The 17,411-nt window shown below is 38.2% G+C and overlaps 1 protein-coding gene across 3 annotated transcripts in view; it reads left to right on the plus strand.

The window, feature by feature from the left end:
• Positions 1–17,411, plus strand: part of LOC120543437 (VPS10 domain-containing receptor SorCS1) — a 1,156,507-nt gene that overhangs the window by 560,675 nt on the left and 578,421 nt on the right. For all 3 annotated transcript variants that reach the window (XR_005636356.1, XR_005636351.1, XM_039776557.1), the window contains exon 2: positions 13,319–13,386. Coding sequence is in view for 1 of the 3 variants with exons in the window: in XM_039776557.1 (XP_039632491.1) it covers positions 13,319–13,386 (68 nt within the window). In the remaining 2 variants the exon portion in view is untranslated. The remainder of the gene's footprint in view (positions 1–13,318; positions 13,387–17,411) is intronic.

Below are 17,411 nucleotides of genomic sequence, written 5' to 3' on the forward strand. Positions count from 1 at the left end.
GAGCACAAACCTACAAACTGTTTTAAATTCTCCATTTTTGTCATTATTATTTTGATGACAATGTGTGTGGGAGTATATATATATATATATATATATATATATATATATATATATATATATATATATATGTATATAGAAATATATATATTGTGATGCCCAGGTGCATACAGCTGCCATAACCCCAACACAGACATAATAAAAATAGATTTCATTTATATTGCGCTTTATATTTAACAATCTCAAAGTGCTACAAAATAAGAATAAATTAACAAACAAGATAATCTATAGAAATATTTTAACAAAATGCCTTTTTAAAAAGACAAGCTTATACACAAGTTTTCTGATAGCAAATGGTTTATTTAAATTTGCAATCCACAGCACAAGGTCGTCGCCGCCTTCAGTCCTCCGCACAGGCTTTGTCCTCTTCCTCCTGACTCTGGCCAAAGACTTCTGGTGACTGGCCCCTTTTTATAGGGCACTCGGACGGACTCCAGGTGCCCAACGAGCTTCTTCCGGCAGCACTTTCGGGTGTAGCAGAATTGCTGGCAAATAGGGCCCTGCAAATTTCCATGCACCCCACCGGAAACCAAGGGGCCTGCCCTCTGATGGTCCTGGGGAGAAACTGTCCTGGAAATACTCTCTACCCCAGTCCTTCCATAATCTGGGCATCCTGGCCATCAGCCACAATATATAAATACACATGTAATCATGGGGCATGTCCAGACCTCCAGAACGTTAAATGAACAACATGTAAACACAACACAGATGTATTCTTCACATTCATTGGGATTTTGGCAGTAATTGACGCCAAGAAAAAGCTGCATACAACATTTTTTTGAACATCCAGCTGATGCAAGTGGTGCAGAAAAACACTTGCATTGAATTCGTGGACACCTGATGCTACAAATGGTAGTTTAATGCTCAGTTCAGAGGTCCTTGCGGACGGGACCTTACATTTACATTGATTTGCTTAGCTGACACTTTTATCCAAAGCAACTTACAAAAGAGGTAAACAACTGAGTAACATTAGACTAAGGCCTGTTTGTTCAGCAAGAGTAATAAGACGAATAACAAAAGTTGATTGGCACAAGTGAAATTATGTAATAACTCATAAACTTTCAATCATAGATTACAATCACTAAAGCAATTAAACTTAAACAAATTAACCAAGAATATAAAAAAATATTGCAAAGTTGTTTTTTTTTCATCCATAACAACAGATATTCACAGTAGAGATGGGTTTTCAATTGGTTCTTAAATAAAGTTGACATGGGCACAGATGTCAATGCCTTCAAAACAGGCAACCCCAATAGCAAACAAAGTTCCAATACAAAATCCAAGATATGGCCAAAAAACAGAGCACAGAGGTCAAAAATCCAGTAACTACAGAAGCACAGAAATAACTCAAGAGAGTCTACCACTCCATGAGTGCATTCACAATGAACCGCAAGGGACTGTAGGTTTCCCTTACCTTTATAGGGCTAAGGACTGACCCTTGATGGTAATGGACCCATAAAAAATGACATACAGAAAAAATTGCTAAGACATAAAAAAACTAAATAATTAACAATGTTAGTATAAGCAATGAACAAAAATGACACAAAAGAGACTTTCGAACTTCAACCAAGAGAGGGAACCCTGGCTGGAATCTAACAGTCTTGACTGCACAGAGACTGCTTGTGAACAGTGAGGGTCGAGGAGAGATGCTTTCTGGTGACGTCATTTGAGCTTTCTCTATCTTTTTCTCTTCCCCCACCTTTTCAGTGCAATTCTGCCACTACACTCCACAGTGTAAATTCCACGGTTGTCACCAACTGTATTGTTGTGGACACACGTCACAAAGCATCTAATTTCTTAGATTTGCACTGCGATCAACTTCTGGTGGTAAGCAGCTAACCCACAACATCTGAAAGTGATATCTGCACAAGGGATGCAAGGAGTTGTTTCTTAAATGTAAGGTAAATGTAATGTAACCTCTTCTGAGCCCGATTTTTCAGGTTCATGGCTTACTGCGAACTGTTTACCACAGTGCAAATCTGAAAAATCAGACACTTCATGGTGTGGGTCCACAGCAATATAGATTTATGTAAAGATGAAAGACAGAACTGGTAATTGGCTTCATTTTGACTTTCTGCCTGTTTTAAATCTCTTCTCCTGGTCATGCCCTTTAAGCTTGGTTACCTTTCCTGGTGCAAGGCTAATAATCCATTTAGAGATTCCAGTTGACGAAAACAGAAATGGTGCACTTCAACTTTTGTTTTCTAGAGTTGGAATATTTTGTTATTTTGTTATAGTAATTTAATCTGTACCTGTGTCAATAAATTTGAACTTCAATAATTTTTCATGTGTGGGTAATATCCTTTGTAAAGAAAGAGCTCTGGGCCAATGTACAACACCACGGCCCACTGGGTTGGGAAAATTGCTACATAACACAAATAGATAAAACATTTCTACCCATTCCGGGTGCTCCGGTTTCCTCCCTCAGTCCAAAGACATGCAGGTTAGGTGCATTGACGATCCTAAATTGTCACTAGTGTGTGCTTGGCGTGTGTGTGTGTGTGCCCTGCGGTAGGCTGGCACCCTGGGCGGGGTTTGTTTCCTGCCTTGCACCCTGTGTTGGCTGGGATTGGCTCCAGCAGACCCCCGTGACCCTGTAGTTAGGATATAGCGGATTGAATAATGGATGGATGGATGGGTGGATTATAACCCATTAATCTTAGTTGTTCAGCTCAGAGTGTTTTATAAAATGAATTTCATTGTGAAGACAGCACATTCTGATATGTGTTTGTATAATGGAGTATAAACAGCAATAAAATTGCCTTTCTGTAGTGTGTGATCATCAGGTCCTTATGATGATAAGTTACACTTTGTAGACAAAAAGTGCCATAGTGTCACAGGTCTGTTTGGTCTTGAACTTAGTGAATAATGCATGACTGTCATTTTTTGTATTTATTTGGCCAGTTTCAGCACATGACAAGTGTCTTTTAGCATATTTGTTTTAGTCATTAGGAATTGCAAATTAGCACACATCTCTATTATTACAGAAAACAGTCTTTGTTTTGGTAATAATGAAACACATTAAATGTGAAAAGTTTAAACTCTCAGTGGGGCAGTGGTTAGATTTGCTTCCCCCACATCTTTAGAATCCTGGGTTCAAATTAAAAATCTGTGTGGAAAGTTTGCAATATCCTTAAGTGTTTCATTTTCCTTTTGCATGGAAAAGATGTGCAGGTTAGCTTCATTGGAAACTGTGTACTGTGTGGAAGACTAAAGGAGAGTTTGGAGTCTCTCTTGAGTCAGTGCCCTGTCCAGAATTGGTTTCTACATTGTCATAAATTCTGCGGGTGCAGCACTTATTCCCCATACCCTACTAATGGAAAAAAAAGATTTAAAATGTAAACAAATTGAAGTTATAATCATTTTTTTCTTTTGTTTGCTGAGAATTCTCAAACAACTTGTTGTAGTCCTTCTTATTTAATATAGCATGGCACTGTTTAGTTCATTTAATCCATTTCGAATTCTTGGGTGCTGGACACTATTTAAGCAGCATCAGGTGCAAGGCTGCAAACTGCCCTGCCACAGAGACCACCCACACAATCCCACATGGGCCAATGTGGAATCGCTAAAAAACCTAAGTTGCATATCTTTCAGGATTTGGGAAGTAAACAGGAGTGCACAGACACAAGGAGAATGGTCAGAGTCGACATGGATAATCACCATGCTTAGTATTCAAGCCCAAGACTTGAGACAGCAGTACTAACTACTGTGGCACTGTGCCTCCTCAATTTCTTTAAGATCCTTCATATCAGCCATTTCCCATGCATCTTTTCTGCTGTGTTAATTCAACAGAGAAGTTCTGAACTAGAGAAACAATACAATACAATACAGTTTATTTTTGTATAGCCCAAAATCACACAAGGAGTACCGCAGCCCCCCAGCCTTGACTCTCTCAGAAGACAAGGAAAAACTCCCAAAAAAAAAAAACATTGTAGGGAAAAAATAGAAGAAACCTTGGGAAAGGCAATTCAGATAGAGACCCCTTTCCAGGTAGGTTGGGCGTGCAGTGGGTGTAAAAAAGAAGGAGGGTGGGGGTCAATACAATAGTCTACACTGAACAGAACACAAGTAATCTTCAATACAGTATAATAGTGCAAGAGAAATATTACACATACATAGCAGAATTTAACAGTAGATGATATCACATAATACGATTTGGATTTGTTCAGATATGTACTGTACTGTTATTTTGATCCCACTCCATCTTGCTCCTAACAACATTTCTATTTATCCCTGTAAATGACACATAAATTGGGCACAGAGATTCTAAATATAGCAGAATCTACTAGAGAAACAAAGAAAATAATACTCAAGCTATGTATGTGCACCACAATGTTTGTAGCAATCCATTTAAAAAAAAACATTTATTCCTGTAGCACATGTTCATACAAAGCATGTAGCTCAAAGTGCTTTACAAGATGACAAAGAAGCAATAACCAGAAAAGAAAAGCAAATAGAAATAGATTAAAATAAGAATGAATTAACATAGTTAGGATATAGCGGGCTGGATAATGGATGGATGGATGAATTAATGACATACCAACAATAACAGATAAGAATAAACTAGTATGTGATTGCATGTTATAGATATACAGGTGTTAGAAATAGTAGAGTCCTTATATGTAGGTTCATGTCTAAGTCTCTAAAGATAAGTCCAATGTTATGGTCAGATGATAATGGAGGACAATTAACATTTAAAATGCTTCAGGGATGCAGTGCTGGAGAAAAAAAAGAAAACAAAATCTGCAGGGGTTCCAATGCCAAAAAGCTGTTTGTCCCCCATTGGGCATTCAATCTAACAGAAAATTACTTAAGTCACTCCTTATTGATTTATCTGAAGGGGTTCCAATGCCAAAAGTCCGCTCAGCCCCCACTGGGCATCTAGCCTAATAGAAAGTCTCTCCTTATTGATTTTTAAGCTTTGTCCTAGGAGATTTGATGCATTTGGTCTCATGGACTATTATATTATTTTCTTTACTTATTTGCTTTTCACCGTTCTTAGAGGTTCATCTACACTGTGACTGTCTGCTCCTCGCCACATAAATAAAGTTTAACTATCCGCATCTACTCACAGCTCTTAATAATAATGATAATACATGTATTTATTTAGCACCTTATCATACATTTATATGCAGCTCAATGTGCTTTCCACAGATTAATCAACAAAAGAAAAGGATATACCACATTTACTTGGATTATTATTATTAATTTATACTATGATAATTTCTAATAACTTCTTAAATGTAATCCAACAATAGGCTTTACTTGCATCCTGTGAGTACCACCGGATTTCCACTGGAATGCAGATCTCTACTCTGAATAGAGGATGAATGCAATCCAGCAGCTAGACATTATGTTTATAAAGCTTCCATGTTAAGCTAATTAAACTAAATACGTAATTTTGGAATTTATTGGCAATTCACAATTCACCTTCATTTGAAATCTGCAGCTCCAATTTTGGGGGTCTTCATAACAAGCACAGCTATAGTTATTAGCTACAGTTTTTTTTTTTTGCAGCATATTATGGCATAACAACAACAGCATCATTTAAAAAAAATATTGTCAACAAGAACTCCACAAACCATGAACATTTAATTAAGATGCCGCAGACGCTAACAGAAGAAATGTAATTCATTAAAACTAAATGAACCTCCCAGGCATTCTGCTTGATGACATGGCCTACTGTATGTTCGAGAACATAGGCTGCGGATAATGCACTGGAGTCGTTTCAGCTGATCAGTTTCATTAATGTCATGATTGCACAACACATATCCTAGTGCTGCATTAAAATATGACAGGGTGTGAAATCATTAGAAATTAATGAGCTAGAAATTCACACCACTGCTTGACAAGCCTTCAGTTTGCCTCATTCACAAGAGAAGGAAGCATCTGATTCAATTAGAAAATACTCAGCTTTTTTCTTCAAGCTCAGTTCTGATCCTGGGTGGGCTCCATAATGTTCGGCTTCCATGATTCTTATTAACTACTGTCAATTAATATTCTTTTAATAGTGCAGTTCACAAAATGTATCATCATAAGTTGCAAGTTCAGATAATAGTATAATATAGTACAATACAGTATAGGGTAGTTTAGTATAGTACTGAATCTAATTGAAGAACCTATCAGAGCATCCATTCATGCAATTCCTTTTCCATTTTGTTCTGTTTAAGACCACAATGTGGCCAGAATCTACAGTATTTCAGGAACATCACTTCCATTCAATTCAATATTCAGGTATAGTGCTGATCGCTGAACACAGGTTCAGAGTGCTGCAACAAATTCACATGTAAAGGCAATTACAAATTTCACAAATTAATAATTACATAATTATTGCACATAAAGACACAACTTTATTTAAAAATATAGTCAAAGAAAGCAGATCCAAACTGAATAACATAAATGGAGCCCAGTAATATCTGTCCATTAATTCTAAACAGAAGAGAGGAAAACAAAAAGAGTCCATTCAGCAAATTCTCTGGTGAAAATAAACCTCTGTGAGGCCCACAGTTATTAATAACAGACAAAGACAGTTCTGGAGACCCCAGCCAACTATCTACCTATCTCCTCCTGGGCCATCTACAGTAAATTCTGTGCTGCACCTTCTCTTCATCTGGTGGTTCCAAGACTCCTAGTATCTCAGATGTCTTTTCCATTGGTGGGAGAACAGCTTCGAAGTAGAGCAGTGGTAGCAAGTGCTACTGCAGGATGCTAAAACAAGAAACAAAACAGAGAAGGATTAGTAAGAAAGGGTTAGTTCATAATTGTTGTGATAATTACATTCTTATACACATGATTAACAGACAGATGCAATATGCGCAGCAAATCAGGATACGCCAGACTGAAGTCCTGAATCTCCCACCTAGATTTAGAAACAGCATCTCTATTAGTATCTCCTATGAAAACCAGTAAGCCTAAAAATAATCCGATTGTTCAAGAAGCTCGAGTTCTCTCATCAATTACAATTATTTTGATAAGAAAGTGTGAACTGAATATGGCTAAACCTTAAAAAACTTGGCCACCGTGACGTCACAACCAACCATTGTAATCATGTTAATGAATTCCCAAACTGCCATCAGTGATGATATCACTGACAAGAGCAATCAAAAATGATAAAAATAAAAAATCAACACACAAAGTCACTTAACTCATGACAGCACCTCCTACATTGCCTCCCCTCTAATGACCAAGAAACGCATTTCATATTTGCTCCATGGCCACTCTCCGTCTCTCTTTAGCCCTGGCTGGGTTCTGTTCCTGTACAGTGCCACAGTTTTTAGACTGATGTCCTATTGCCCGTCTCAGTGTATAATAACTTTAAAAGCTCTCTCTCTCTCTCTCTCACACACACACACACACACACACACACACATACTGTGATAGATGTAAGGCTTTGGACTGTGGGTTCAAATCCTGACACTGTGTAACCCTGAGCAAGTCACTTCACCTGCCTGTGCTCCAATTGGAAAAATTAAAATAAAGTAACCAATTGCATGTCAAATGTTGTGAGTCTCCTTGTATAAAGGCATCATCCAAATAGTAAATAATAATAATAGTGAGGTATTCTCGTCTTCAGTATAAGAATGACATATACAGAAGACAAATCTTTATTGTAGTGTCTGGTAAACACTGTGTTTAAAACAAGCAAGTACATTGTACTGTCACCTGCATAGGAATGATGTGAAGTGCATTTAAATGATAGTATACTAAACAATGATGTGCCTGAAGGGAGTTTTTAGAGTATACTAAAGGCAGATCTTTGTTGCTGATAAACTCGTGAGCTATGCACTAGCAGCTACATTCTGCTGTCACCTCCAATACAGAAATGAATTGATATGATAGCGTAGTAAACAGTGGTGTGGCCAGAATGGGTAGACGTATGTAACATCTTATAAAGTCTGTAGAAGGTACAGTAAGGACACTGAGGCCCTCAAAGTAATATTTTAAAAAATAATTTATTAGTGCATACTTTTAAATTATAGGTTTCTGTTCAGAGTATGGCAGACAGTATGGTATAGTGGCTTAGAAACTCAACCTTAAATTCCAACGCTGGAGGGCCAGTGTTCATGTCAGACTCAATGGGTGATCATCAGCAAGCACAGTTTACAAGTGTAAACAAGTGTGGTATAGCTGTGCACTTGTAAGCTGCCTTGGGTTTTGCTTGCTTAAAAACACAATGCCTACCAAGAGTAAACAGACAGATAAAAGTATTTCTCTCTTCTCTGTTGCCAGTCATTTATAACACTGATTAGAAGACGAGCCTCTCATGAATTCTCAGTTGCAGCTTTTTTTTTCCTTTCATACTTAACTGATTCTGAAGCAAAATCATTTTCAGTTTTTGGTGGTAATGGTGACTGCTTAAAGACATTGATTTAATAAAAACAGACAGAGATGTGATAATATAATAGAGAGCAAATGCATTGCACAAATCTAATACCAGAGTGTCTTACAGCATTCCAATATCATCTTTGTGTTTCAGCTAAATAAATGAAAGAAACAACTTCTCAACTTGGAAATCCATTTATCCTTGAAGAAAATTAAAATCTGGGCAGTATATAGTTCAGCATGGTGTATGCGTGTTTTTTCACACGTCCTTGGGTCTTCCTCCCACATCACAGAACAGAGCAGTTTCGATGAATGAGCTGCTCTAGACAGGCCCTTTGTAAGTGTGATGCTGGTGAATGAGCCCAGCGATGGACTGGCATTCCATCCAGGATCGTTTCTTGTCCTGTGCTCGATGCTACTGGGATAGGTTCATATATGACACTTGGTGTGGATTTGACTATGAAAATGTGTATAAAAGAAAAATTCAAACACTAAATACCAGTTCATAACACTTGGTGTATGCACATTTCTACACAAGTTATCTTTATAAATCACGCCTTGTAAATGGCACCTCGTCAGTCGATTAATTGCTACAAGCTCAGCAGGCATGACAGAGTGAAGCTTTGCTGAGATATTCCTGCCCTGTTGACAATTCTCTAAGAAGGTGTCAACATGTAGTCGATGTAAACCAATGGAAAAATCTGCAGCATTGGCCTCCTTAAAATGGATCTAAAATTTAGTCTGTGCATCATATTCATCAATCTTAAGGTTTACTAATTTGTCATGTTAACACACATTTTAGTAATGGATCGATGATATGAATTATTTTGCACGTGAGTCGTCATTTGGGTAATTTGGCTGTATTTTCCAACTTGATCAAAGGTGTCATCATTTCCCAATTTCTCCAAAATGTTGAGCACACATGGATCAGAGTTGTTGTTAATATACGCAATGTTCTCCCATCAAGTTTTCTTTCATAAATCTTGACTTTGTGTTAAGCACATGTCCATTTAGGGCCTCTTTTTTTCTGCATTTGCAAGTTTTAAAAATCTGAACTCCATTTCCCTGAGACCAGGAATTGTATTAAGTGCATTTGAACTCCTACAGAGTAGTATACCGCCACAGTGGTAAAGACTGCAGCAAAAAAAAAAATCAGAATCACTGACATAGCCCCAAAACCCTAAGAAAAACAAACAGTAGAAATTAAGAATCTGTATTTCACTAACTTCCTGTTATTTTTAACTACCCGTCCCTCGCGGCTCCGTCCGCGTAGTAGTGAAACAGGACAGTGAGGAGGGTTACCTACTCCTGATGTCATGCTTCCCCCTCCCCTTGACCCGCAGCCTCTGTCTCGGATTAGCGCAAATATTTCGCTCCTACAAGCAAACTAGGATTCTTAGCACGATGAGAGAAGTCGCAAATTCAACCGGAAAGTTCAAGCAAATTACAGAAAAAAAAAGATCTAAATACGTTAAGTAGTTCTCTCATGAAAAGCAGACAGACATACAGACAGACAGATTTTACATATATAGAGATGTGCACAGGTGTTCTTTCAATTGTTTTTTCATTTTTTTATTCCAAGAATTTGATTCTGCATTCAGTTTTTAGAAATTAAGCTTTCTTTAAAAGTCATTATTTTTATCGGGCTGTTCCTGCTGCCATTTTGTATTTTACATGCAATACCATTTTGTTTGCACTGTTGTTAGGACAAGCCATGCTGTTGCTAGTTGCACGTCCTCAGAGGTTGTAACCTTTGACTAACAACGAAACGGGTAGAAAAGATCATTAGAAAAAAGTATTTCCCATCCAGATTTACAGATCATAAAACCTATTTTCATACCTTTTTTTGACCGTTTCAAAACTCTTTTTTCATTAGCGTTTTTCAGCCTTGACTTGTGTTTAGTTTTTGACTGTGATTTATGTCTGTTGTTTTGGCTGTGGTTGAAGTGTTGATTAATTTCCCAGCTTTGACTTTTATTTCGGCACTTGACTATGTCTCTTTTCCTGGTCTCCATCATAAAATATTCCTTGCTATCTTGCTTAGAATAACAATAGAACCCTCCTTTAACTTTAATGTTTCCATATTTAGTATTTTACGATATTCAGCATTGTTTATAATAATGTTGTTCTGAGCACAAGCCTTTTAAGGTTCTGTTCAGACTGCAAATGATCTAAAACTGATACACGCTTGTGTCAGACAGATGTAGTCTTATATATGGATGTGGATTATTCTGCTGCTTCACATAATCTGTGAATTCATCACCTCTATAGAATTTGAATCAATATTTGTAATCTGACATAGTTGTATAATTTAACACATTTATATCCTCATGTGAAGTTATACCACTGAATTATTAAATGTAAAGATAAGAACTGAATGTAACTACAGGGTTAATTAAATGTTGCTTTAAGCCTAGCCATGTGAGGCTTTAGATGAGCCACTAAGAGAATTGCTAAAGTTAAAATGAAGTAGATGTGTAAAGAACACCCCCTTTAAAAAGTGAGGACAAACTAGTGATAAAGCCCAAACACCCCCATTCTGAAGCGGTGATAAGATCAATGTGAAAATCTGTAGGCCACCCCTATTAATAAAGCGATGTTTAGAATAATGGAAGAACCGACTTGTATACAAAGTTAATGGTGGCTCTAGTTGATTGGTTAAAATGATAGAATTCTGCATATTAAGAGTCAGATGACGTGATGTATTAGATAAGGTAATGGTAATAGAAAAGTATAAAAAGGAATGAATTATTTAATTAACCGCTCACTCCATGGACTGAAACATTTGTGCATATCAGTGTGCAAATACAGAATTGTTCTGCATTTTCATCTGATTCCACGACTGACTTCTTTGAATACAGAGGAAAGTTTTTTCCACTACATTTCCTGGTGGTAAGGAAGAGAAACTGGAGAAGAAAGATTGTAACTATGAGTTTGAGCGCAATTGATCATTGCTGGATTTGTATATAGAAATCTGTGGAGATGAGAAGAGACGTGCAATGTGCAGGGTTTAGATACAAAACAGTTGTTACAAAAGAAATGTAAATGCTTTCTGAAATGTTTTGATTCCATGTCTATTTTATGTTCTTTAAAGCATAAAATCTATGTCACAAAAAAACAGGAGCTCAGTTGCAGTGTGAACTTTCAAAAATCAAACGCAGGTTGTATGTGCTGTACTTCAGTGCGAAGTGGGGTAACAATGTGCAGTTGCTGACAAAGGATAACCGCTGAAAAGACTAAAGAGGACCGAAAAAAAAATAGCATAAATCAGGATACATTCAAACCAGATCATAACTAATAACTAACTAGGTATATCAAAACTAATTGTGTCAAGAAATGCTACAGGGGATCCTTTATAGCAACGGCAATACGCTTGAATGATGCTTAGTCATTCTGATGTGTGTTCAGAGCAAAGTGTGTGAGCCCATGCCTCTGTCTCTAGTGTGCCCCCATGTTGTTACAATGTTGTTGTTTTTCTTTTTATTCATTTTGATGCATTTATGACCATATTGTGTGTGCATGTGCATGTTAATTAATTCATTTATTTAATGAGCTTCTGTAAAAGCCCAAATTATCCATGGGGTGAATAAAGTTCTATCTCTCTATCTATTGTGATGATCCAGATGGGGTTGTAGCACCTCAAACTCAAGACACAACTTCACAGACACAAATTCTGGTATAAATAAAAGTTTTATTTAAAAGGTAAAAGGTAAAAAGGTTTATTTATACAAAATACAAAAGTTTTAAACAAGCCATTAATCAAGCACAAGACAAATCTTCTCTCTTCTTTCTCTGGTTAATGGTTAATGCTACTACCCCATAGGATAAGGGAACTCAGTTTCAAACATGTCTATAGACACTGTCTGCATGGTATATGTACTGTATGTTCTACTTACTGTATGTGTACTGAAATTTTTTTGTAGTTATTTCAATTTTCTGCCATTTCCAAAACAGGAAAAAGACAAAACACTGCTGTATGTTTTCATGGAGTGACTGTGTTCTGCGCTTGAGGAGTGTCTTGTCCAGGGTTAGTTGTGACTGCGATTCTCCACAGCAATATACTGGGAAAAAGCATTTCAGAAAATGGAAAAAAATGGATAGACTTTTTGACATTTTAGGCAGTAAAGAGGTGCTCCTGCTTTCCATGAATTGCATGTTCATACTGTTAGCGTCCATGTATAGACAGACAATGAAGTAATATCGGTAGAATGCAGGAGTAATAGATGTCCAAAGGCATTAGTTTAATTCTCAGTCTGGCCCCTTTCATTCTCCCAGTGATGTCTGGTTGACTAACCACTCTTAAATGGCCCGTGAAGTCATGTAAAGAGTGCTTTCTGTTTGATTTGTACCTAAATCTGAATGCTACAATTACAAATTGCATTGGAGAAATGGATGGATAGACGGAGGGGTGGAAGGATATAAGTTGTGTTCTATGATCTTTCTCTAAATGCATAAGCACAAAATTTGGTATGCATTTTTGTGAATCCTGCCCTAGGTTAAGAAACTACAGCTGAGCTGTTTTTCTTTCTCAAGGGCAGATTTATAAAAGCGGTTTATTTCCGTTTGTTCTGCATCAATAGCCCTAAGAGAATCTTGATATTTAATGAAGTGGACTTCAATTCTTCAGTGTGGCATTAGCCTTCAGCTAAGAGAAGTCCAGTCTGCGTAACTTCAAAGCAGTGAATGGTCCCTGACAACTTAACTCAAGATTTCCTCTGAAGCCAGGAAGTTGGGTATTATAAATATAAAATGCTACAGTGGATTATCAGGTCTGCAGGCAAGTTCTTAACAAAGCGTGATTCATGTTAATGTGCTTATCGTTTCATTCCTGAACACTGTGACCACTTTAGATAAATGTTAACAGTACCCCCCACTCCCCCCGGGTAAGAGTCTTGGTAGACGTATTATGTCCTAATGGAGATTTTTGTATGTTTTACAGGTGATTCTAATCTTGACAAAGCTGTTTGACTTCAATCTGGGAAGTGTCACAGAGAGCTCTTTGTGGAGGTAAGAGAATCCTGTTGATAACTTTCAAATTCAAATTGTTTTGCTGTTTTTTTTTTGCTGCTTTTCCATTGCTTAGAGATTTATATACTACAAAAATAGAAGTACTAAATGAGACAAGAATATTTGGTTATCAAAAGACTATCCAGCTTAAAATTAGCAGATGGAAAGTGAAATAAAAAGATAATGCAAATGTTCAAACACAAAGTGGCATTACTTAACATACAGTATACATAACATGATGATAAAATTGTGTGTGTTGATTATTCAATTTTCAATTCAGTTTCACTGTCAAAAATCAGTTTCATTTACACACGTACACTCACAAATACATACTTATTCATTAATATACTATTAACTTGAATTGAATTATATGTAATATTTATGTACACATACAGTATATCAGCGTTTCTCAACCTTTAAGTATTTGCGACTCGAGTTTTCATAACAGTTTTAATCGCGCCCCCCTAACGATTTTTTGGAAGGAGTCCACTAATACCAATTTGTTCTTTTTTCATTAATGATATATCATAGATGCATATTTTATTATGCCTACTGTGACAGATAGGGGGTGCTCTCGCTCCCTTGAACCCCTGTCCACAACTCCAGACACCAGGTAAAAGTCCAATAGTTGACTTTATTTAATCGCCACAGTGCACAAAGCACCCTCTCCTCCACTATATTCATACAAATCACAATAAATATTACAATAAACCAAACCTCCAGCTCCCAGATGCGTTGCCACCGTTCCACCCAGCTCAGCTCTCCGTCTGGGAGCTCCCACAATCCTTTTAAATACCCTGACCCGGAAGTGTTCCAGTCCCCAGTCCATGTGACTCTAAATCACTTCTGGGTCAGGTACAAGTCCTTTCTTTTCACCCCGGAAGCACGTCCCTCTTCCTCTGACTCACTTCCGGGTTATAGGGCACGAAGAAGTTTTCGGTCCTCCCTACAGCTCCCTCCTGTGGCCCGTGTGGTATCCAGCAGGGTCTTGTATAAAAACTACATGTCCCATGACTCCCTGCTGGTCTTCGGGGCACCTCCATACTGCAGGGAGGGCTCCATCTGGCGGCCTGGGTGTATTGGCTTATCGACATTTATCTAACTCTATATTTATTTTTCTAGTATCAGAATGTAGTTTAAGTAAATTTGTTTTGGTTTCAATAGATGTATTTTTTATATTTTTCATTCTTGTTTTCTTTTTTTCACATCTTCGTACATCCCCCCCTTTTTGTTACTCCGCGCTCCCCTAGGCAGACCTGCCCCACAGTTTGAGAACCACTGCAGTTTATACACATATTCATATACTGGCTTACCCTGAATTAAAAACAACTGCTTTACACAAATTCAGACATGCAAAGAAAGTGTTTTTATTTTACCCTTTTTCATCTTATAAACCACAATTAAGCTGTGGCTTTATTGTTATGAAGACAGAATCTGGAAGGATTTCTAAAGGCTATCATGAGCACCCACTCATTTTCTCAGTCATTTACAGTACATCTCACTAAGGCCTGCCAAACACAGAGGGACTTGACGTTTGAGGTGGAGCTGGATGTTGTTGACGTCTAATCATAGTGTCAATCAAGGGGTCCTTTCATCGGATTGGCTGGCTGAGCAACGTTTCAGCCGTGGAATGGCCAAATGGGGAGGCAGCTTGATGGATGAGGCCTCCATGACTCTAAAAATATCCAAATCTTATTATGTGATATCATCTACTGTTAAATTCTGCACCGTACTTCTAAAATCTTTATTATTATGCTGTATTAAGGATTTGTTCTGTTCTGTGTATTGTATTGTATTGACCCCCTTCTTTTGACACCCACTGCACGCCCAACCTACCTGGAAAGGGGTCTCTCTTTGAACTGCCTTTCCCAAGGTTTCTTCCATTTTTCCCTACAAGGTTTTTTTGGTAGTTTTTCCTTGTCTTCTCAGAGAGTCAAGGCTGGGGGGCTGTCAAAAGGCAGGGCCTGTTAAAGCCCATTGCGGCACTTCCTGTGTGATTTTGGGCTATACAAAAATAAACTGTATTGTATTGTATTGTGTCAGTTTTTCTCACAGGTAGTACTGCATTCACACACTGTGGTTTGGCCAGTGTGTCGTGCGTGTTGCTCAAGTGTTTTCTCATATTATTGTGAGCATCATGGCTTCAGAAAAGATTGAGAAAGAACTGAGAAAACCCAAGAATGAGCAAAAGTCATTTCAACCAAGATGGCATACGAAATAAAACACAATTGGCAAGAATATGCTTCTAATGACCTCCAGCAGGTCATTGGTTTGAATGTCTCTCACCAAACAATCAGAAACAGACTTCATGAGGTAGGCCTGAGGACCTGACATCCTCTAGTAGGCCCTGTGCTCACTGCCCGGCACCGCTGAGCTCGATTGGCATTTGCCATAGAATACCAGATTTGGCAGGTCTACCACTGGCGCCCTGTGCTTTTCACAGATGAGAGCAGGTTCACCCTGAGCACATATGACAGATGTGAAAGGGTCTGGAGAAGCCATGGAGAATGTTATGCTGCCTGTTACATCGTTCAACATGACCGGTTTGGTGGTGGGTCAGTGATGCTCTGGGGAGGCAAATCAATGGAGGGATGCACAGACCTCTACAGGCTAGACAATGGGACATTGACTGCCATTAGGTATTGGGATGAGATCCTTGGACCCATTGTCAGACCCTATGCTGTGGTGAGAGTATGCAGACAGTTCCTGGATGATGAAGGAATTGATACAATTGACTGCCCCCCACGCTCACGTGATCTAAATCCAATAGAGCACCTCTGGGACATTATATTTTGGTCCATCCGATGCCGCCAGGTTGCACCTCAGACTGTTCAGGAGCTCAGTGATGCCCTGGTCCAGATCTGGGAGGAGATCCCCCAGGACACCATCTGTCATCTCATTAGAAGCATTCCCCCTCCGACATTGTCAGTCATGCATACAAGCATGTGGGGGCCATACAAACTACTGGGTATGATTTGGAGTTGCTGCAATGACATTTCAGCGAAAAAGACAAGCCTGATTTTAAAGGTGTCTTTGAATTCAGCCCTCTGTAGGTTAATCATTTTAATTTCCATGAAACGATGTGACATCCTTTCGTTCCTAACGCATTACCCAGTCCATATCAGTATAGAAATCCAGCAGGATTATTCCCATTGAGATCTGATGTGTTTTCAAAGTGTTCCTGTAATTGTTTTGAGCAGTTATAGATATATAAATAAATGATAGTGTCATATATGAATGTTATATATATTTAACACTGCTCAAAAAAATTAATGGAAAATATATATATATATAGTATAAATATCAATCAATATATATCTTTCAAGCACTGTATAAATCTGAATGGATGGTTTCAAACTAATTTATTTATCCAAACCAATTCATCAAAACCAAGGGGCCAGGCTGAGATTTAATATACTGTATATATAAGAATGGATCTATACAAAGCAATTTATTGTGACGGGCAGCCATGGCCATTACTTTGGTGGGATGCAAACTGCATGGAAGGACTAGGGGAGAGAGCATCAGCAGCTCTCCTGGATGGCTGTGGCACCATGGATTCCCTCAAGGCATGCTGGGAGTTGGAGTTTGGCACAGTCCTGTTGGGTTCCATGGGGGCTGCCACAGGGAGCTGCAGAGCCCTATTCTGTGCTCTCAACATACCTGATAGTGATTCCAAGTCCGATTGATGAGCCACCTGGAGCACTCCATTCGAGGAGCCAGAGTCGGGAGGAAGAAGGATGAAGCTTACGAGGGAGGAGTGGAGGTGGAAGGACTGGGAATTGGCAGCTGAAGAAAGGACTGTGTTGTGGTGCCTGATGTACTGTACTGTATTTTGGGAAGCGAAGAGGAAATGCTTCCAAGTTGTAAATAAATATGTGTTGTGTGGCAATTCGTGTCTCTGCCTGTCTGTGTCGGGTTAGGGTGGCTGTATGTGCCCTGGTATTCCGCAGTATATATATATATATATATATATATATATATATATATATATATATATATATATATATATATATATATATATA

The sequence above is a fragment of the Polypterus senegalus genome, chromosome 1, assembly GCF_016835505.1.
Source record: "Polypterus senegalus isolate Bchr_013 chromosome 1, ASM1683550v1, whole genome shotgun sequence".
Taxonomy (NCBI): Eukaryota; Metazoa; Chordata; class Cladistia; order Polypteriformes; family Polypteridae; genus Polypterus; species Polypterus senegalus.